General features: G+C 36.4%; 2 protein-coding genes across 3 annotated transcripts in view; both read right to left on the reverse strand.

Moving 5' to 3' along the window:
- Positions 1-11,487, reverse strand: part of LOC148913094 (uncharacterized) — a 44,068-nt gene extending 32,581 nt beyond the window's left edge. Inside the window, exons 1-6 of one of the 2 annotated variants that reach the window (XM_089027007.1) lie at positions 11,187-11,487; positions 10,377-10,490; positions 8,878-8,955; positions 8,374-8,405; positions 7,364-7,547; positions 6,214-6,274 (exon numbers count right to left, since the gene is read on the reverse strand). The gene's annotated coding sequence lies outside the window, so the exon portion shown is untranslated. The remainder of the gene's footprint in view (positions 1-6,213; positions 6,275-7,363; positions 7,548-8,373; positions 8,406-8,877; positions 8,956-10,376; positions 10,491-11,186) is intronic. The other variant, XM_089027006.1, reaches the window with a different exon arrangement.
- A 2,574-nt stretch (positions 11,488-14,061) lies between these two features.
- Positions 14,062-24,352, reverse strand: LOC148913095 (NACHT, LRR and PYD domains-containing protein 3-like). The gene is made up of 6 exons (XM_089027005.1): positions 24,283-24,352; positions 21,239-21,663; positions 19,039-19,125; positions 18,852-18,902; positions 18,065-18,106; positions 14,062-16,462 (listed from the first exon to the last, which is right to left on the reverse strand). The coding sequence occupies exons 1-6, from the start codon at positions 24,297-24,299 to the stop codon at positions 14,178-14,180; spliced, it is 2,907 nt and encodes a 968-aa protein (XP_088883131.1). The 5' UTR covers positions 24,300-24,352; the 3' UTR covers positions 14,062-14,177.
- Between the last annotated feature and the right edge of the window lie 26 nt (positions 24,353-24,378).

Genomic DNA, 24,378 nt, shown 5'->3' on the forward strand with positions numbered 1-24,378 from the left:
ATGGGTACGTCTTTGAAGATATCTCGCACCTTTAACGAAAAGGAATGGTTGTTAGAGATCCGCATGTTCAATGTCAAATCCAAACTTGGGTGTTTATCAAATGAAACCGCGGGTATCGGATAAGTACTGGTACCCAGCAATAATTCCTTTGACCAACCGGGTTCAACATGCGTTGGCGCTGGCGTTGGCTTATGCATTGGCGAATGCTTCAGTTGATCGTCTATTTGATTAACCAGCGTAGGCTTCAAATCCTCGTTGCTGTACATCCTGGAGCCGTTGAAGTAAATCCCATCAGGCCTCCTTTCGAACTTACTAGGGTCTGCATGCGGAAACATCTTCCTGAAGGCCCTCCAGTTCCAGTAATCCCGGTTGTCGTGATGTGGCTGCTCCTGTATATCATTCCCAAAAGCGTCGTACATTAGTATATATAATGGATGTTATACCATCAGCACCTAAGTTGTACCCAGATGTTCCCTATACTACACCTAACGAACTAAACGCCGAAAACTTCAGGCTTAATAAAGCGAACTTAATCCTGGCTTACTTGGAAGGGCAGGCAAAACACTACGAAAAAGTCCGAAAAAAGTACGTCAGAGCCCGGAGTACGCTACATAAGATTGCGATAACTTCAGGATCCATATCTGTTGTGTTAACGGGCTCCGGCGTTGCTACTTCGCTTACTGGACCGGGAATAATCGTTGGAGTTCCTTTGGCTGGCGTTGGGGCAGCCTGTGGTATTATTTCAGCTGTTACTACGGGCATTATGAAACAGTTGTCAAGCAAAATATCAAAACACGACACGACAATAGCTCTGTCAAGGGCTAAAGTAAATACGATCACTGACCTTGTCTCAAAGGCTTTGCGTGACAGAAAGATAGACGACGTAGAATTCTCGCTTATCTTAGCCGAAGAGGAAAAGTATGAGAAATTAAAGTCGGACATAAGGAATAAAAAAACAGTCGTAAAAGATCTTTCCGAGGAATCTCGCAAAAAGATCTACCAGGAGGCAAAAGAAGAGCTTCAAAGAAAGCTTGCTCAGTAAACATCTGCTTTGAAAAAAGCGAGACAGGATTTCATTTGCATATTGAACGACAGTCTGGAAATTATGCGTAATATAAATTCAGTGAATTATTACGCGTAATATAAATTCAGTGAATTATTACGCGTAATATGAATTATTTGGCGAATTATTACGCGTAATATAAATTATTTGCATGACCTTATTTGGCAAATTATTACGCGTAATATAAATTCATCGTATGAATTACGTGTAATATGTTATTGTCGCCTCGGAATCCATCCTAACAGGGGGTGGTTGGGGTCTATTTCGTAAAATATTTCGTAAATTACGTCAGGGTAATAAGGAATATCCTTATCCAGCCGACAAAACATCCACTCGGCTCTGCTCATATCAGAAACCTCGGGAATAGACTTACCGGTAATTTCAGACAAAAGATAGGGAATAGCTTTGTAATATTTCCCTAGTTTTAATTTTTTCAGCGTTTTCCGTAGACTTTGCGGGGTTGGCTCTTCTAAATGGTTCATAATTCTTTCCATTACTTCGTCGTCTAAATATACCGGTCGATAACCTTGGATATGACTCATCCAGTCCCTAAAGTATTTTATTCTTTTGTATGGCGTCTTCTTACGACCTCCGTTGGAATAATATTGTTCCCTGGTAGCACAAGGCACGGCATTACGAATATTTTTACCGCACTCGTAACACTGTGCTGACGTGTCGTCTTCTATTTGCATTTTCTTACCACAACAAATATACTTATTTGGTTTAGTAGGTACAAACTTGGGTTTCAAGCACTTTACACAGAAATCATAAACAAACTCTTTACAATCTTCGCACTCCATATATAGACTAACATATTTGCGCTGTTGCCCCCAACCACACTTGGAGTGGGTTGTTTCCGTAGGTGGATTTTTGACACGGGTCTTGCCCGTGTTGAGATTGCGCTGGAACCCCCATTCCCTATACTACTATGGCTCGAGCCAAAGCCTGCATGGTTGTGTCTATCTTGGTCTCTACTTTGACTTCTTGTAATGTCATTGCCTTTGGAATGGCGTTTCTGCAAACGTAATTGACATAATCTTCTGCGATATGGTCATCATCCGGCTCCTTCGTGTTTGGGTGCCTGCTTAGGAAGTCAGCGGGATTCTTGTCGTCTCTCCCTGGTCTGTAAACAAGATTACAATTGTATGGAGCAAGTCGAAGTTTCCATCTTTCCATTCGAGCTGAGGCTGCTTTATGGCTTGGGAATATGCCTTGTAGAGGTTTATGGTCGGTGACGATGTCGAATGTTGAACCATACACGTATAGATGGAATTTCTCTAATCCCCAGACTGCAGCAAGCATTTCTCTTTCAGTTTGAGAGTATCGTGTCTCGGGATCACTCAGTGTTCTACTTGCGTAGCTGATAACTTTGTCCTCCTGTAGAAGGATAGCTCCGAGTCCGATAGGGCTTGCATCGACGATGACTTCGGTTTTCTTGTCAGGGTCAAAGTAGGACATTACTTCGTTGCCAGTCAGGGCTAGTTTGATCTTGTCGAGGGCTTGTTGCTCTTCATCTCCCCATTTCCAGGCTATCTCTTGCTTTGTAAGATTGCGTAGAGGCGCTGTGATGTCAGCGTAGTTCTGTATGTATCTGGAAACATATTGAGCCATTCCAAGGAAGGATTTCACTTCACTTGCGCTCTGTGGTGGGTTGGCATTCTTTATTGCTTCGACCTTTTGTGGATCGGGTTTCATGCCTTCTGCATTAAATACGTGACCATAGAAGGAAATTTCTGCTTGGGAGAACTTGCATTTTGCTTTGTTAAGACGTACATTCATTTCTTTAAGCCTGGTAAGTGTAGCGTGGAGGTTGTTGTCGTGGCTTTCCTGGTCCTTTCCATAAACGATGATGTCATCAGACAGGTTTCTGCATCCTTGTAATCCCGAGAGGATCTCTTCAAGTGCGTTCTGGAAGATCTCTGAAGCTGCATTCACTCCGAAGATAAGTCGCTTAAACCTTCTCAGACCCTTGTGCGTTGTGAAGGTTGTGATGTGTCTGCTTTCAGGGTCTAGTTCGAATTGATGATATCCCGAAGACAGATCAAGTTTGCTGAAGCGAGTTGCTCCGTTAAGATCAGCTGCGAGTTCATCTAGAGTTGGCATCGGGTGTTTTTCTCTTTTTATGGCGTGGTTTGCCTCTCGCATATCAACACATATTCGTACTTCGCCAGATTTCTTGGGTACTACAACAATTGGGCTGACCCAAGGGGTGGGGCCAGTAACTTTTTCAATGATGTCTAACTTTTCGAGGCGTTCAAGTTCCTTCTCTACATCTGCTCTAATGTGAAATGGGAGTCTGCGATGAGGCTGGTGCTTTGGAGGGACGTTTCCGTCGATGTGCAGCTTGATTGTCTTCCCTTTGACTTTCTTGATTGGTCCGAACAGGCAGTCGAATTCCTTAAGCATTGAATCTAGGTTGTATCCTTTGCCAGTTGTGACGGTATTCACCGTTATCTGAATAATACCTAGTTCCTTCGCTGTGTCGTAGCCTAACAGGTTTTCTGCATCTCCTTGGACTACAAACACTGTGGTTGCTGTGCTCTTGCATTGAAATTGGATATCTGTCTCTATCTTGCCTTTGACAGGTATTGGAATCTTTGAGCCATATGGGTATATCTTGTGCTTTGCATTTTCCAGCTCTAGTGGAACGTTCTGTTTTATAGTATTGAGCGTCGATTCGGTTGATCAGGTTGACTGTAGCTCCGGAATCTATCATCATCTTGACTTGGGTTTTTCCGATTAGTACGTTGCAGGATGGTAGCTTTGAATTTGTCTTGGGCTTGACTGTGTACGAGTATTCTTCCTCTTCTTCTTCTTCTTCTTCGGTAGAGTATTCGTCGCCTTCGTTGTCTTGCGTGACATTTCGTACACGGTTGTTTCTCGGCGGATTTGTTTTGCAAATGCGTGAAAAGTGACCTATCTTTCCGCATGAACGGCATTCTTGGCCTTTGGCAGGGCATTCATTTCGATGAGGGAAGTCTCCTCCGCAATGCCAGCATGTTAACTTCTTGGAGTTAGGTTTCTGTTGCTTGTTTTCGCTAGTGCGTGACGTCGATCTGTTGCGTGACTGTGGTTTTGGTTGCCTAGCACGTGATCGGAATTTGCCGGCATTCTGCACGGGCCTTTGATCGTATCTTTGGGCATTTTTCCAGTTGTCTTTCACTGTATTGACCTGGGATTCTGTTTTTTCTACTTGGGTTGCTTGAGATTCGCTTAATTCCAATGCCCTTCCGTGTTGAAGTAGATCTTTAAGGCTGAAATTTTCCCTTAGAGCGCGGCGTCTTAAGGCGTTAGATGTGCAGGTCAAAATAATGTGTTCTTTGATCTCTTTGTCTACGTCGGCGAACTCACATGTTTTAGCAAGCTGGCGCAATCTTGTGTGATATGTATCCAACGATTCTCCTTCCTTTTGCTTCGCTGTTCTGAAGTTGTAGACTTCGTAGGTAGTGTTAACCTGAGGATTAAAATACTCGTCTAGTTTCTCAACTGCTTTCTTGTAATCTTTATCTTCTCCGGTGTCAATAAGTGTATCAAATATGTCATCAACATCAGGTCCCGCATAGTGAAGTAAAAGTGCTCGTTTCTGTTTGCTATCTTCTAATTTCATTCCAATGAAGAGTCGTTCAAGTCGTTTTAACCATTTTTCCCATCTAGGGCCTGCGTTGTTGTCAAGATGGACGTTAAAAGGCGGAAAATCGGGAATATTTGTAGCCATCGCTCGTCGCCAGTTGTTGTATCTCCTCGTGCATTTATTTTATGTCCTTAATTTATGTACATACATAATCATAACTTATAATCAGTGACGTAACTACATTACAGGTATATCTGGTGCCGCGCAGTTAACAATAATGTTACTTTGAATTACCATTTGTGGCGCTTTCACTGGATTTAGAATTGGTAACTTTTTTTCAGGTACTGGTTGATCCATGATATTTTGATATTTTTTTCGAGCACATTTTCATACTATAGATAAGAATATGTGGACCGCGTAACACTTATGAAATACATGAAGATATAGAAATATAGATAAGTTATAAGGCTTGGCAAGCACTATAACTTATCTCTACTTTCATACTATACTATAGTGTTATTTTTTATGAACAAAACTTTTTTAAAGAATAAATGCACTTCATCATGATGACGAGGAATAAAAACATATAGTTTTCCATGAAATGAGGTCACAACACAGCTGTGTCGACCATTAGTTGAAATTAATGCTCGATTTCCATATAATTATTTTAACATCTTTTAGAAAACTCATTAATAATTCATGAAGGAAACACAATAGAAATCATGACCATGAAGGTGATTTTATATCTGATAAAGATTCGTCTTCATTTGCATAAACTTTAACTTGGATTTTCTCTATCAAACTTGGTTCATTTCGTAAAGAAATCGGTACACAATGAGAACAAACATCATAAGTTTTCTAAGCCGTTCAATAATCTCGCAGATCGTGTTTTATCGGGTCTAAAACCACTCGGCTGCGCCTCGTGTTTTATACCCGATAAAACACTCCTGCTCGTTTATTAAACATTGCGTAATCCATCCACTGGTAAAATTTCGTATGGAGCAACCCATCGTTGCTTCGCTCCTCTTCCCACCAAAGTTGCCCGAGATTTTTAACTCTTTTCCATCCCCTGCTTGGATTATTCAGCTGCGCTGAATAATCCTGCACTGCCGAGAAGCTAAATCTCTGCTTCGCTTGGAGAACAGGTAATTTTTTTATTCGAGGATTCCATCCAAAATATACATATTGTAAAACCTGGGGGAGGGGGTGTTGGGGATTTGGGGGAAACCTTGAAGCACAGGAGAGAACCAACGAGCAACTCTTCTCCACGGCTCAAAATAGAAAACCTTTTAAGCCTGCCATAGTAAAGGAGCATGTGGTAAAAGGAGGTCATTCCAGTAAATTTTGCATGTCATTTTATTATTAGTTTGGCAGTGTATCGTAATTTTCACCTGCCAAACCTGAAATTTGGCCTGTCATTTGTCCATTGACAGGACGCTATTTCGAGCCCTGTACTCACATATGACACGGCTAAGTCTGGGAATCAAACACGAGTTGTCGTGACGAAAGGGGAGTATTTCCTTCAAAATCATAGATCTATAAAAACCTCAAAACTGAACTTCAGATTGTTAAACCTTACCTGACTGTGGATATTACACTGTTTGATAATTTAAGTTGAACAAGATTTGGTAGCATTGCACCTGGAATCAGTGAAAAAATAGTTAGGATTGACAGCCACAAACCAATGTATCTTAGTCAAGTGACTAAACAATTGTTTTTGCTTGTATCAAACCCTGGAACAACGTCAAGAGCTGACGATGAGAACTCATTAGAATGTGCATGTTATTCTTCATGCAGGACTTAAAATAATGTATTCCCTTTTTTACAGCAGGTTAGGAAGGGTTGGGAGACAGGGCCTATGGTTCTAAGTTCTTGTCCGAGAAGACTTGAAGGTCTAACCATATGCAGATGTAATTACAAAGGCAGCACCTTCTCCTCAAATATTTTATAGCTGAGTGTTGGTCCGGCCGAGGCTTGAACCACAACCTCCCGCACAACAGACCAACGCTCTTACCAACTGAGCTAACCGTGAGGCGGTTAAATTAATAAAAATTTATTGCGGGCTGTACCCTATAGCCTCAATTCTATGTAGAATTTAGAGCATGTCGTTAAAGAAAATTTGCATACCCAACAATGGAGGAACTTTTAAAAAAGGTACACCCACTTCTCTGGAATTTCAATTTTTTCTTCATAAAAACCTTTGTTTTGTTTTTCCTTACCCCTCACTCCCTGGGAATTTCGGATTTCCTTGGTGGTGGGGAATACTTGAAGATTTTTCGCTGAAGGCGAACTGAATATTGGGGAATAATAACTGAAACGAAGTTGAGGTTATTATTGCCGATATTCACTGAGCCTGAGGTGAATAATTGTTTTAGTATAAATACACAGGTGATTCTTTAAAAACAGAAAAGAAAGAAGATAAAAGACATTAAAATTAGGTAACAGCAACAAAGCAGCTGGCCGCCATTTCGGATTATCTCTGGAGGCGATTATTGTGTGATAATCTGAGTTTCTCGACCAATTAACGCACAAGATTTTCAATAGTCACCTGTGTATTTATACTAAATGGTTATACTCTAGAACCACACAATTCCTCTGAGTTACATACTCAACTGAGACTTATCTCACCTATTGCCCATTACTAAAAACTTTATATGAAAGTAGCGTAGCCAATCAGAATGCACTGTCAATTTCCAATAGTCATTTATTATGTTTGTGATTCAACTTACAAGTTTATTTGGTGACAGAAACTCCTCCCACAAGTTGTCTGTTTCCTCGTCGTCTCTTTTTACAGGCTCAGGGTTGACATTACCGTCGTCAAACTCTCGTATTCTGACTCCACTGTAACCACCTATCCTGGGCATATGATCACTCATGCCTTCTAGTGTTAACATGTCATCTTCCATACTTTTACTGGTGGAATAAAGAAATGATAAGAAGCAATATGTCATCTTTATCACTATTTTCACTATCACCATGATTAACATCCCCGTCACTATTTATAATATCATCATCACCATCACCATCATTATCACCATCATCCATTGGCATCACCATCATCATCCATATCATTTTCATCATCAGTCTCATCATCACATTCATCATCACCACCATCAACAACATCACCACCATCATCATCACTATCACCATCATCACCATCACCATCATCATCATCACCACCACCATCATCACCCTCATATCCACATCATCATCATCACCATCAACAACATCACCATCACCATCATCATCATCACCATCATCATCATCATCATCACCATCATCATCACCATCATCATCATCACCATCATCATCACCATCATCATCACCATCACCATCATCATCATCACTATCACCATAGGCATCACTATTATCATCACCATCATACTATGATAATATCACAGCCGTTTACAATCAACAATGCCATATTCAATCAGTGTGCAATAATTTTTAAAGTTATTGTTAAATCTTTATAGATTAGAGTACAAACACTAGAATTGTGCAACACTTTACACTATTTAGTAGTAAATAGTGTTAATTAAACAATAGAAAACAATAGGATTAGCATAATTTAGCAGTATTTAGTGGTATTTATAATATAATAATAATAATAACTTTATTAATGTCTCTATTTCTTCTAGCCGGGCACAAGTGCCCTACTAATCGGGGAGACAAAAATAAAATCCTCTCCCCGGCGGGAAATCGTACCCCAGTCTCCCGCATGACAGACGGGGATACTCACCACTATGTTGCACACTTAATAGTGTTTGTATTCTAGTAACAAGAATAGAATAGTATAATAGGTTAATAATACACAAGAGGTGAAAATGTAAAAAATATGAAAATGTAATGGGATGGGAAAGGAAATAGAAAGATGTAGAGGGTTTAGAATATAGCCACGATATAATGCATGCTGATTGGTTACTTAGCATGTGTAAGTATGCATCCAAAAAATTGATGATGCTGCTGATGTTATTGAATAATGCACATATGTAATAAATATTAAGTTTGAAAATATCTTGAATTTGTTTTGATTAACCAAATTGTTTTTACTCATTTGCTATGTTATAAAAGGATTGGTCATTGATTAGCGTACATCCATCAAGTTTTAGGTGCACTTGGTTGGTTGCTTAATCACTCAAGAATCTAGAGTCGCACTCAGCTATGCCTTGTGGGACTCTCACGCTTTCTTTGCAGCCTCCATATGACCTATGGCCAATCCTTTATTAGTAGCAATATAAATTACCTTGATAGCCAGGTAGTCACAAGTCTTCATCCCAAGGTATGTTCCGAAACCATTACATATCAACACATCCATTATCCACTACAAATATGAACAAATATAAAAAAAACTTTCATTTCATATCACCACCTCATTAGCTCAATACGTACACAACTTTTATAACCAGTTGCTGCTAATTTGCATAAAAGTTAAAAATTAATGTTTTTGGAGTGAAAACCTGTTTAAAGTGTATATCAAGGATAAAATGTTATTATCAAAATCACATATATGTGAACAGTGTAGTGGAATGGTTGCAGTATTTTTGTATGTAACATATTCTTTTAGGAGATATAAGCATTTGAAATATCGATATGCAAATGAGATGACGTAAATTCAAGACTAATTTATTATACAAAAATGCTGTCGTGGAAAGTACTGCTTTTTTTTCATTAATTGCAAATCATACTTATAATTGAAATGTATGACTTTGTACACTTTTGGGTTATTTCACTTAATCAGAAAACTTGTCGTAAATGACAGTGTAAAATGTAGCACATTCTGGAAATTACGTCATCTCATTTGCATATTGATATTTCAAATGCTTATTTCTCTGAAAAGAGAAGGCCACATACAAAAATACTGCAACCACACTACTACACTGTTCACATATAAGTAATTTTGAAAATAAAATTTTATCCTTGATATTACACTTTAAATCATTGAACTTGTTGATTTAGATAAGGTGTGTGAGTTTCTAATGAAAGAAATATTAAATCCTTTACGAGATATGAGCATTTGAAGTTTTGAAAATGAATCAAAACAAGACCATCATCATGGCCCCCAGTGATAAATACATACGAAACTCTCTATTTTTGATCTTTCATATCTTCTTCTTTTGGTATTCAGTCAAATTTTACAAAACTTTCTGGAAAAACTTTTTTCATGGCGTAATTTCTCAAATAATTGCAATGACATTTCCTGGTAAAAAGGCCTGATAACTATTAATCTCTGAATTATGAATGTGGTGTATATAGGTAAGGGCGTCAGTCTGTTGAGTGTGGGAGGTTGATGATGATGATGATGATGATTATGATGATGATGATGATGATGGTCATGATGATGGTCATGATGATGGTGATGGTGGTGATGATGATGGTGATGATGATGGTGATAATGATTAGATTGATAGTGAAAATGGTGACGAGGATAGTGAAAATAGTGATAATGATGGTGATGACAATTGCTTTTTATTATTTCGAAGTTTTAGAATTTGATTTTTGTGGAGGGAGGAAAGCTAGAGAATCCGGAAAACCCTCGAAGCACAGAAGAGAACCAACAAACAACTCTACTCACATATTATGACACCAAGCTTAGCAGGACTCAAACTAAGCTGGGTCCCATTGGTGAGAGGTGAGTGCTCTCAGCGCTACGCCACCCATGCTTCCCAATATGGTTAATGCTTTGAGTATGGCAGAATATTAACATATCTGTAGTGTAGTTAAATTTAGAGGTGTTCAACTCACATGGTCCCACCAGCACTCACAGAAATTCAGCAGTTGGTGTTCCAGCGTATATTCAAGAATCTCAAATAAAACACTAATTACAGTACACAACCACCAATCCCGGATCATCAGCGCCTGCAGAAGAATAGCAAACAAATTACATCAAACAAGAATTTTGGAAATTATTTATCAATATTTGAATACTCCTTTAAAATATTTTTTCTTCGAGTATTATACTTAGTCTAAAATTATATTTAAAAAAAGGGCACAAGCACGTAGAAAACGTTCAAAACAGAGAGGAGAGAGAGGAGCGGGAATTAGGTTTTCAAATAATTTGAAGTCCAAGTATTGTTTAGTATCTTTTGTAGTTTGAGAAGCCAATATAAAGCACTTGAAAGATTCTTCCACCCTCTATCCAAACACCTCAAAGTTTTTGGTGTAAAAATAACTCGGATCCGCTCTGTTTGGAAATCGGATGTAACAATAATTTTTCATAATTATACGTATAATATATTAATTCTTTTTCTACTACTGCTTCTGTTTCTATTTCAGTTTCTACTTTCAGGATGGTAATAAAATTTATTCTACTCAAATACACAGAAACATCTATACCATCTATACCTAACTGGCTTAAGACTGTCATTGTAAGCGATATAAAAGTTCACCTAGAAGCGTTTATGAGCTAATTTAAATCCAAGTTATAATAAATGTTAATATAAACAAATGGTTTACACTTATTAACCCAGACGTTTATGCACGAAGCTGGTGAAGGTTATTCCTTCAACTATCAGTTTCCTTTAGTTCAAGATCAATAACACCATTTTAACCTACCAGAAAAAGGTATTAGTGCCATCATCACTGAATTGTTGGGTCTGTTTTCGGTCCCATTCACATGCGATGGCAAAAGGACGTCGTTCAACATGGTCTCCACCATTGGCTCGTACTGTTGATTGCTCACTTAACTTCATGACTTTCTCCATAGAACTCTTACAACAGCACTGTCCACAAGTACATCTACACTCGGTTGACTCCTTTAGCTTGGCCATGGCGTGTTATTGAAGAGATCAGAGGTGGTTTAGGGTGTTTTTATGTTGGATGTTGTTTGGAATCCCTTCGAAAAAAACCTGTTGAACTTTTATTAACAACCTGTAATGAATGAGGAGAACTGGGATATATCCTCACCTCAGACCCTCGCGGTTAAACTCATGAATATGGGAGCGCAGTTCAACCGCAGTATCAAAAGATATCAGTTGTTAATTAATATTGGTTAATATTGTAAAAAAATGATTAGAATTAATAAAATACATCAAATCATCTTTTTGTCAACAATACATCAAATCCTTTTTACGGGTATTTAAAGCTAATTAAAGCTACACAGAACAGAGCGAAGCTAGCTCTGAAGGCCGCGCACTAACCAACAAAGCTACGCCTCCTCACAATAATTAACGTACCTAATGGAGTGCTTTTCAAAGCACTTTTTAAAAAGGTCGTATAGAGCGTTTTCATTTACGTGAGAAGGCAGCCATATTAGCGTACCAAACAATAGAAACTTTCTGCACAGTTTTTGCATAAAAATAGAGTTCAATACACCAACATAGCCGCTGAGACGTCACGTGAAAACGCTCTATAGTTTCTGTGATAATTCGATTCGCTTCGGTCGCGTGAAGGTTAATGATGATCGCATTGTTAATGATGATCATGATAAACTTTATTTAAACAAACTAACATACTGTACATGCATAATCATGAAAAATCATGGACCGAGTACTAGTTCGCGCGCGAGACAAGAGAGGTCGACTTGGAGCAAGCTTATGATTTTGCGAAAATCTAAGGCTGCTATCTTTTTTCGTGTTTTGAGTATTACACTTAAAACCCTGCATCACGGTACAGCAAGTAGAAGGAGCGTGGAGCACCCTCGGGAATGGTGGGAACAGGTGAAGAGGGTATGTTCCAAGTCTCACAAACATGAGAGGGGCACTTCCATACATAGTCTATATGGGGGATGTTCTGCTGGATAGGGTATGGTTTATCGAGATATTGGTCTTAGACAAGTTATACTATTTCCATGTTGATGTCTTCAAGAGGTTCATCCATCTTAGATAAGCACTGCCTAGCGTTTTTCATAAAATGATAGGAAATACATCAAAACCATGGGCTACAGCCCATTCGTTTTGCTCAAAGACGACTGAAACTTATAATTTTGCAATTTGGTGTCGAAAGTAAACTTGTTTTGATAATATAAATTTGGGTATATTAATTTACAAACGATTTACACATCGATTGTTTGTAAGGTTTGAACAATTTTTTTAATTTTTAAATTATTTTCAATCTACTCACCTTGTCAGGCGTAGTTTGGTGGTGTTATCTGGTTTTTGGTTTTACAGCTGTTTCCTACCTTGCAGTTTCTACTACCTTTTGCCTCTAGTGTTTTCATGCAGTCTGTAATTCTTATTCACATGAAATTGTTATGTTATTGGCTAACCACTATAAATCGGGAAGAAAATTGCTACTAAGATGGGAAGCCGGTTAGGGGAAATGTCAAAATCGACAATACACATTCATGTTTTCCTTTTATCAGATTGGTTAGCTTGTGGATGATGATGATGATGATGATTAATGTTCTCTGATTGGTTCAAGTTCCTTGACATGAACCAATCAGCGTGGATTATTATTTTCCCGCTCTTTTCATCACGTGACTGGTTGGTTGGAAGTTTTTCAAAGTTGGTTTTGTTCTTTGTTCTTCATCAACCAAGAATTTCTACTGGATTATTGCTCTCTTCCCAACAGTTTACTGACTTACACAACCAACCACATTGCAAGTAAATACCTCAACTACTAAACCTGTTTACATCTGCTTCGAGGAGTCTGGAAAAGTTATGGAAAAAATCGCTTGTTTTAGACGAGAATATGTCAAACTTCAAAAATGTCCGCAGTCAAGACCTTCGTTTAGTCAGTATTTTGTCTTCTTTGATCTGATGTGAAAAGACCCAGGAAAAGAAAAACCAAACAGAAAGGAAAGTGTGTTTTGTTTCTTAGTCTTGTTTTGAGTATATAGAATTTGTTCTAAATATCAGTGTTATTTATTTTCTTTCAGAGTCGAGGTGAGCTGAACAAAGACAAGTAAAAAAGGGTGAGCTGAATTATTGCTGATCCTCACATTGAAAAACTAGATAACTATGATTATTGAACCACATTAGGCTAGAATTATTTCTTGATTTACTCGGATCATTCCAGCTTGTATTAGTCGTGTAGTGTTTTCTTCGTCCATGTTCAACTAAAGTCTTGTACAAAACAAGCCATCATTTGCCGTCATTTTTCAACACAAGTTTGTTGACTTCAAAACAAAACATAAACAACTCAAAAATACTATTTTATCAATGAAATGCTCTAAAATAAGAATAAATATCGATGGTTTCTTTCTTATCGATAAGAAATATTATGATTTGACAAATAAAACAAGTATTTGCTGTTGTCCGTATTTTAAGTCCAACTCACTTTGTTCAAAATATGAAGAAAAAATGAATATTTGTCAAAAAGTCTCTTTGAACTTGGTTGAATAAAAATATTGATGAAAACAAACTTGTTCTTGTATTGATATCAAACTACTGGACATTTGTCAAGGGATATTTTTGATTTTCAATGGATTTGTTTGAATATTTGTTGAGTAAAACACAAATCAACTTTCAATCAACTACAAAAATAAAACTACAAGAATTTCTTTATTACTCAATAAAATATGATATTATTTACAAAAACAGATCATATTATACTCGTTTATTATGGTTTCATTCAATATTCAATACATATGAGAGTTTTATTGATCTAAATACGCAACCCAACACCAGGGATCACTTGTTGTCTTAACGACAGTTTACATTCACTTGTTATGTTATTATTACCATCTAAGATTAACACTTTTAAACGACAATCATCACGTATTAATACTGAACACAGACACTGAGCACCAACATCTGTTATATTATTATCACCTAGGACTAGGTATGTTATCTTAGTACGAGGCAACATGTCACACATTATTTTAACACCATCATCTGTTATATTATTACGATTTAGGTTTAGGTATGTTATCTTAGTACGAGGCAACATGTCACATATTATTTTAACACCAACATCTGTTATCTTATTAGCAGGTAGGTCTAAGTCTGTTATCTTAGTACAAGGCAACATGTCACATATTATTTTAACACCAACATCTGTTATATTATTATCATTTAGTTTTAGGTGTGTTATCTTAGTACGAGGCAACATGTCACATATTATTTTAACCCATTCATCGTCTAATTTACAACCATTCAGCCACAGTGCATCAACAATAGAAATATTAACAAGAGAATTACACAACATTCTGATCCCTGATGCTGATAAAGATGACCACTCAATGTCCAATGTATTAACAATGAATGACTGTGTAAATGTTGAATGTTGTTTAGTTTGTTCTTCGTTGATTAAATTCACTATATCTAATAAATAACTTATGTACAAACAATCGATATCAGTTATTCCAATAAATACAATCCTCCCATCACTATTACAGTATATGTGTTTAAGGTTATTTATTACTCTGGTAGAAAATCCATCGTCTTTGTACTCGTACAGACAGGATAAAGTTAGCAGTTTATTCCTATCGTTGAATAATTCATCCCCTGGTTTGATATTTTCTATCAACTTTTCCATCATTTCTCCATCTTTTTCTCTTGAAAACATTCCCGCCATGAACATGGATGTCACATCGCTCGTTTTCTCTTTCCCTGGGATTTGTTTTTTCTCTACAAACAAAAAAGCACAAAGAAATTCTTGAATCGTTAAGTGGGTGAACGTAAATTCAAGAGGTGGTTTCTCGAATGGAGATTTTTTAGCGCCAGGACAACAGTCAAGTAATCCACTCGCTTTCAGGTTTGTTATTTCTTCATCGTTAAGTTTGAATTTTTTCATATCATTTACGTCGAAAAAATATTTATCTTCCATCATTAAATTCACCGCTAGTTCAGCTAGTTTATGTAATATTTCTTGTACTTTAGTTTCTTCCATTTCTTCATATTTAGAAGAGGAATGTTTCTTAATAAATACTTTGATTACTTCATGATAAAGTTCTGTTCTTGTGACGGGTAGTTTTTCTGTGGTTTTTGATTTAGTCATGTGCCATTTAATGTAGAAGCACATTAGAAAACACATCACAGGAATGTGACCAAAACTTAAAAGAATTTCATTCGTTTTGATGTGACCAAGTACTTTTTTCTTCATGCTTTCGTTGTATTTGAAATATTTTTCAATGTATTCTAGCACTTGAAGTGAAGAAAATCCTTGAATGTCACATCTCACATCAAAGGCAAGTTTTTTTAATTCCTCGGCTTCTTCGGGCCTCGAGGATATCAGGACCACTGCACCGTTTAACATCTTGCCTTTCATGATTCTAGCAATCAAAGCAGGAACAGGTATTTTTTCATGAAGGTCCTTTGAACATGCTGTCTCAAAGTCACTGGTGATTTTGTCTCGATCTTTATACTCATCATAACCATCGAGGACGATGAGCAGCTTCTCAGGATTTTCAATCATGTACTGCAGTAATGGCTCGTCTATCACCGAGTGCTCGTTCAGTAGGGAGGACCGATTTAAGATATCACGTAAGTCAACCCTTTCTTCTTCTTTTTCTAGAAGAAGAAGCTGACGGAATGTCAACAGGAACACAAACTGAAAATCAGGTGCATTTTCTTGACTTTCCTCAAACAATCGGTTATGCGACCAATCCCGTATCAGCTTCCGACAAAAAAGGGATTTTCCAATTCCTGCTTTGCCCGTCAACAAGATAGATTTAGGATTGGTCGTGCAAGAAGCTGTGGACTGCTGATCATCATTTTCTGGACAAAGAAACATTTCTGAACAGTTCGCGAGTTTTTTACTACTTGCTTGAATTTCATCCGATTGGCTCCTGCGAAATCTCTTTTTTTTGGGTTCCTCGAAGTGTTTTGGACCGCGTTGGATAGTCACACTCGTAAAGATGTCATCGGTTCTAATTTTCTTGTCTTCTTCCTCTGGAAACAGAAAATCGGTTTGTTGTTTGATGGATGACTTCAGTTTCTCTGTATATTCTGAAAATCAAAACACGATAATTTAACACCCAAAACACAGGAAGAAAAGGTAAGAATAAAATATCTTATAAAAATGAGCTAAATTGTGTACCCCCTACAATATCTTACAAAATAATAAAAAATTTACTTCCTTCTTTATCATAATTTAGAAAATATTATGCTCAGTAGCTGAAATAAATGTCACTTGTTTTGCATTAAAAACCTACAACTGTACCCCCATAATTTGCAATTACATAACTTGTACTCCCAATTTCAAATGATCTTGAAATTTGTACCCCTCCCCCCTGGAAATTTACTGCCCCCTCCCCCTACAACAGAATAAATGATCGGTCACCTATTTAAGGTGGAACCAAACTAATTCAGAGCGAATTTGGGACAATTTTATTCTCTCTCTCTTCGCAATACTATTACGTCAATTTAACTATATTTTTCATATAATGTACTTGGATTATCCTAGATTCTAACAGTGCATTTTATATTAAGATTAAATATTTAGCCTATTACGGCCGAAAATCAAACAGTGCTATTTTTAGTTTTTGACTTTTTTTTCCTCATCCCCAGGTACGATTTTCCTGAAATTTTCAGAATCTTATCATCTAGTACTATTTCAGTCTGTGTATAAATTGGAATGGAAAGTCTTGGGGAGAAAAAAGGTAAGACGCTGCTTGAAAATTTGATCCAAAATTTGAAGCATATGAAACATCGCGCTGCAGAAACATTACCATTTAATGGATTGCCTTGAAGTTTTCACATACCTATTTCCAAGTATTGCGAATGAGCCTTACGAAAAATCAGCATCAAAACTTAAAAACTCATTGAATAAATGTTTTTTTACTAATTGTCGTTGTAAACCTCAAAAATGAGGGTTTTGCTAAAAATCACATTTCCGACGTTTCCTTCAAAATGGCAAGTTTTTTCTTTAAACTTCCTACATCAATAGACCAGACTTTTATCTAAATGGTAGTGAAATTTCTACAGCTCGTCCTATCCAAATTTTGGAGAAAATATTTTTTAAAGTGAGGTGTACACAAAGAGCTCATCCCGCTAGAAATAACTAATTCACTTTCTAGTGATCCACATGTATCACTGTTCAATGCCTTGCAATATTTATTGAAAGTGGGTTAGAAGGTCTTGGAATCTTAGTGAAATAATTGATGAGTTACATATAGGAGAGCCTTTTAAATGTTGAAAATAAAAAGGGGATGCTGAAAACAAATTGGCATATTAATGTGAGGGAGGGAGTTGGGGGTTGGAGTAAAAAGGTATTTATTCTATTTATCCCCTCTGATAAATAAAGAATGGTCACTTGATTATTTGTTATCCATTATTAGACTATTGTGAAACCACAGGGAACCCATTACACTACACCCCTCCCCTCTGATAAATAAAGAATGGTCCCTTGATTATTTGTTATCCATTATTAGACTTTTACTAGAATTGTTCTCCATTTATAGTCTCAAATGTTTAGAATATATTTTTGTAAATTTTGCAATATTCATATGAAAAAATTACTGTGCAATTAATCAATCAATCGTGGTTGCATTTGAGGTTGAAGTGAAAGAAAAATGAATAATTATTATAAACACAAGATCTGACCTTTACCTAGTGCTCTTGAAGAGAGATCTTTCTCTGCAGGTCTGTCCTCTGAAAAATAATTTATGTTCCATAAGTATCCATTAATGATCATCATATCCTTAAATGATCATCATCATTATTCATGTTTATCATTCAAGAGTGTTATCGCTGTATAAAACTATCAGTAAAGAAAATCATTCAAGCAAAATATGAATATTTACAGCACCAGAACTCAGTTTAAGTGATTTTATTTGGCCTGTCAAATGATGTTGTATGATTAGTGACTAACAGTAAAACTAAAACAAACAAAAAACAACAAAATTTGTGACTACTACTGCACATATTGTTGACTATATTCTTTCACAGGCCAAGGAAAATGACTCTCTCACGACAGTCTAACATATGAAACACTCACTATAACTGACATCTTACACACCATAACCTGACTGGACCATTACAGTCACCATATCATCCACTTCATGTCATATACATGTGCTACCACTCTAACTGACATCTTACACACCATAACTTGACTGGACCATTACAGTCACCATACCAACCACTTCACATCATATACATGTACTACCACTCTAACTGACATCTTACACACCATAACCTGACTGGACCATTACAGTCACCATACCAACCACTTCACATCACATACATGTACTACCACTCTAACTGACATCTTACACACCATAACCTGACTGGACCTGACAGTCACCATACCATCCACTTCATGTCATATACATGTCCTACCACTCTAACTCTCAAAAGAGGACCAACAAACAATATTGTGTTTAAGTCAACTAACCTTTTGTATGACTTTCAAGAATTTTTATGATGGTGTCTTGTCCTTGTCTCACTAGTAACAAGCATTTAATGTTAAAATAAATATAAATGCATCAAAATATTTGAATTCGAGTCAAGTTCCATGAATACAGATATACATGCATACACTTAGATACAAAGAAAAGAATCTTTCTTAACACATAACTTACATAAATGCAATTCATCTAGAATGGCTTGGTTTTGGTCTGAACAGTGTTTCATTATTGAAAGTAGTTCACTCAATGGCTTTTGAACATCTTGAGAAAAGAGACATGTGTATAAGAGAAGCACTTGTTTATACAGAACAAGTAAACAACGAACCATAGCTATTCCTTATTTCTGTTCTCATACTTATTCTAGTCTGTTCTGTCCCATTCAACTCCTTTCTATTCTATTCTGTCCCATTCAATTCCTTTCTATTCTGTTCTGTCTCATTCAATACCGTTCTATTCTATTCTATTCTATTCCATTCTCATACTTATTCTATTCTATTCTGTTCCATTCAATTCCTTTCTATTCTATTCTGTTCTTATACTTATTCTATTCTATTCTGTCCCATTTAATTCCTTTCTATTCTATTCTCATACTTATTCTATTCTATTCTGTTCTCATACTTATTCTATTCTATTCTGTTCTCATACTTATTCTATTCTGTTCACATACTTATTCTATTCTATTCTGTTCTCATACTTATTCTATTCTATTCTGTTCCATTTAATTCCTTTCTATTCTATTCTGTTCTCATACTTATTCTATTCTATTCTGTTCCATTTAATTCCTTTCTATTCTAATCTGTTCTTATACTTATTCTATTATGTTCTGTCCCATTTAATTTCTTTCTATTCTATTCTGTTCTCATACTTATTCTATTCTATTCTGTCCCATTCAATTCCTTTCTATTCTATTCTGTTCTCATTGTTATTCTATTTGTTCTCTCCCATTCAATCCTGTTCTGTCCTATTCATTCCATTTCTTTCGCTTTTATTTCATACTATTTTTCATATTAAAACACTTCTGACCCAGTTTTACCTAAAATAAGCACCCTAAATTTGAAAAATAAATGGCTTTTTTAAAAATAAATTGCCTTTGCAGATTACAATGCTAAAATAATATTTTGAAATGCAAATGTCATCTGAAAAAGAAATCCCCATCACCCCCCCCCCCCCCCCCCCCCCCCCCCAAAGCCAATCTGTTCTAATCCATTCTATTCCTACTCTATGCCATTCTATTCTTATTGTATCCTGTATTCATTCTATTTCAGTCTCTTCTAATCCATTCTATTCCTACTCTATTCTATTCTTATTCTATCCTGTATCGATATCTTTCATTCTATTTCATTCTGTTCTAAAATTCATTCTATTTGTATAGTATATAACGTCTGAACCCAGATGAATGAATGTTAATCGAAGTATTAGGACTGTTTGATGGGACTGACATTTCGACAACCTAAGAGGAAGTCAGATCGTTTAATATCAGACGTAAAGAACATCAAAGTGCTGTTGAACAGCACAATGAACATAATAACATTGCCAGGCATCATACCAAGACTGGTCATACGATAGAATGGGAATCCAGTGAGTGCCTTTCTTTTTGCAACAATAGGCAGCAATGACTTGTGCTGGAGAGTTGGTTTACCAAGTTTAAGCATCATCCACTAAACAGTTCAATTAACTTAGCGGCTCCATATAATAGGCTTATTCGTCACAAAAAGTCCGCACACAACACTGAAACAGCAACTCACGCTCATCAGAGTGAATTGAAAAAATTGAATCCTCTATTCCATTCTATTCATATTCTATTCTATCCTGTTCTATTTCATTCTGTTCTAATCCATTCTATTCATACTCTATTCCATTTTATTCTTATTCTATTCTGTTCTCTTACATTCTATTTCATTCTTTTCTAATCCATTCTATTCATACTCTATTCCATTTTATTCTTATTCTATTCTGTTCTCTTACGTTCTATTTCATTCTGTTCTAATCCATTCTATTCCTACTCTATTCCATTCTATTTTTATTCTATTCTCTCACGTTCTATTTCATTCTATTCTTAACCATTCTATTCCTACTCTATTCGATCCATTCTATTCTTATTCTATTCTCTCACGTTCTATTTCATTCTATTCTAATCCATTCTATTCCTACTCTATTCCATTTTTTCTTATTCTATTCTCTCACGTTCTATTTCATTCTATTCTAATCCATTCTATTCCTACTCTATTCCATTTTTTCTTATTCTATTCTCTCACATTCTATTTCATTCTGTTCTAATCCAGTCTGTTCTTACTCTATTCCATGACTACATGACTGTAAATAGTGCTGAATGACATACATGATGGATGTGATCTATCTGAAATATCACTCTCACCTTGTTTCACTTTATCAAAGTCCCCAGCAGTAGCACCAAATAAGCTCAGTGCATTACATCCATCCCTCCATGATGTTTGGAAATCAGTAGCTTCAACTCTTGGAATTGGAGAGTGACACAACTTGTTTCGCATTTCTTTTAACGCTTTAAGGGCTGCTACCAGATTAGCTGCTACAACAAATGGTGGCTTTGAATAAAGTAGTGCTTTCACCAAAAGGGACATGTCCCATTGTGATGTATCACCAGATTGTACTGCATTTATTTCATATAAGAGAGGCTTAAATATCCGCATCAAGTCAGCTCCATTCTGAGCACAGTCAGTCCAAGGTATGTATTTTCCTGCAGCATTCCACTGATTTTTGAAGTAACGACGCAGACATGGATTCCCTACTCTTAACAGAAGTAAGCCAAGGCAACAGTAGTTTCTGTTTAAGATACACCCACTAAATTAGTATTGATTACAGTCTGGTAATATTACATCTATGGTATTTTTATCTCGTATATGTTCATTATATATGGTAAGTTAACCACAAGAGGAAAAGCGCTCACATTTCTTAGCAAGCAATTATATTATTGGACCAAGGGCACTAGGACAGCGAACGTGGTTTGGAGTTGTTTTTTTTTCCTTTCGATTTATATTTGAATTCAATTAAACGTATATACTTGTTGACTTATCTTGTGTCCGTGTTCCGTCGCTGTTATGATGCAAAGTTAACGTTTTCTTCCAAAGGTCAAACGGTTTGAATAGCCGATGAGCATTACTTTTTTAACGGCCGTTCCGTGGTCCGTGTACCTTCCGGCCATTTGATTTTTAAAAATAAGAAAATTGAATTTCGTTCACCAATTTTTTTGATTTTGTTGTTTTGAGAGTAAGAAATTACCAAAAATAGCATTTTTTTGATTTTTGATAATAAGAAATTAGCTTTTTTTGATTGAAATCTAAAAACTGAAATCAATTTTCAATTTTCAAAAAAACAAAAATTGAATCGTACAAAATTTACTCTAACGGGGGAGGGGTAAGACAAGTCGTGACTCTGTCCCAGGACCTTATCTGACAATGCATAATGTGCATTCTGATTAAAAATGGCCGCACTGTTGTCAAACAGAGGTGTCATTCGTATGTTTTACTATTTGGCATTAATCTTGGAAAGTTTTTCGTGGATTTTAAACACAGCTGGAACCGAAATAGTTGGCACATTGTAATTCAACGCTGGAACCTGAATATTCTGCCAAACGTTATAATCGTCTCGATGGTTCGGTGAAAGGAAAGGCTTGGTTTTTAACAGATTTTTGTATTATATGTCATTGGCCGGCGAGATACAGCATTGGAGATGCTTCAAGCAAGAATCAAAGCATTTTTTAAAGAGTATAATCGTTGGATTTGGCTTTTTTTTGTGTGGGTTTCTTTGGAGTATTAGCCAATTTTCAAATCACATAGTACATCAACATTATAATACCCTTAGCCATGAAGCAGGATTTCGTTTTCATGAATCCCTTTGAGTCTTGGTAGATTGATTAGGATGTACTGCATAAAGTTGTAGTACTACTGTAGTAAATGCTAATGAATTTTTTTAAGCATTTTGATATATACCTGTTGCGTTCTTGCCTTGTAAGCTTATATTTCCCACACAGTTAATCCAAAATTATTAGCAATAAAAAGGAAATTGTTGTTGTTATAATTTGTCTTGTCTTGTCTTGCGTAAGCTTACTCCAAAGAAACCCACACAAAAAAAAGCCAAATCCAACGATTATACTCTTTAAAAAATGCTTTGATTCTTGCTTGAAGCATCTCCAATGCTGTATCTCGCCGGCCAATGACATATAATACAAAAATCTGTTAAAAACCAAGCCTTTCCTTTCACCGAACCATCGAGACGATTATAACGTTTGGCAGAATATTCAGGTTCCAGCGTTGAATTACAATGTGCCAACTATTTCGGTTCCAGCTGTGTTTAAAATCCACGAAAAACTTTCCAAGATTAATGCCAAATAGTAAAACATACGAATGACACCTCTGTTTGACAACAGTGCGGCCATTTTTAATCAGAATGCACATTATGCATTGTCAGATAAGGTCCTGGGACAGAGTCACGACTTGTCTTACCCCTCCCCCGTTAGAGTAAATTTTGTACGATTCAATTTTTGTTTTTTTGAAAATTGAAAATTGATTTCAGTTTTTAGATTTCAATCAAAAAAAGCTAATTTCTTATTATCAAAAATCAAAAAAATGCTATTTTTGGTAATTTCTTACTCTCAAAACAACAAAATCAAAAAAATTGGTGAACGAAATTTAATTTTCTTATTTTTAAAAATCAAATGGCCGGAAGGTACACGGACCGTTCCGTACTTGACTCCGGCTGTTTGTACTATACCAACAACAATGCGACCGCATTAAGGTGAATTTGATTAACCATATTAACTGGACGGTTGAATATTACTGACGTAAGGAGCATCGCGCGGTCGCCTGGTTGTTGGTATAGTACAAACAGAGTCAAGTACAAACAGAGTCAAGTACAAACAGAGTCAAGTACAAACAGAGTCAAGTACAAACAGAGTCAAGTACAAACAGAGTCAAGAACAAACAGAGTCAAGGACAAACAGAGTCAAGTACAAACAGAGTAAAGTACAAACAGAGTCAAGTACAAACAGAGTCAAGTACAAACAGAGTCAAGTACAAACAGAGTCAAGTACAAACAGAGTCAAGTACAAACAGAGTCAAGTACAAACAGAGTCAAGCACAAACAGAGTCAAGTACAAACAGAGTCAAGCACAAACCGAGTCAAGTACAAACAGAGTCAAGTACAACGGCCGTTAAGAAGTAACGCTCATCGGCTATTCAAACCATTTGACCTTTGGAAGAAAACGTCTGCATTATAACGCCGACGGAACAGTACTATACGCTTAATTTAATTCAAATAATCGAAAGGAAAAAAAATATTAAAAATCCAACCACGTTCAGTGTCCTAGTGCCCTTGATTGGCCAATATCATTTTAAAATGTTTTCCACAAAGTAGATATAGTAGCTAGACCATACAACATCTTACCTTTCTTCTTCGTCCATGTTTATTCAATGGACTATTGAAGTGTTCAACATGGATAGATATAGTAGCTAAACCATACAATATCTTACCTTTCTTCTT

Source organism: Actinia tenebrosa, unplaced genomic scaffold, assembly GCF_029948245.1.
Source record: "Actinia tenebrosa isolate PJP-AT-01 unplaced genomic scaffold, QUT_ActTen_1.0 PGA_scaffold10__47_contigs__length_13832649, whole genome shotgun sequence".
In the NCBI taxonomy this organism is placed as follows: Eukaryota; Metazoa; Cnidaria; class Anthozoa; order Actiniaria; family Actiniidae; genus Actinia; species Actinia tenebrosa.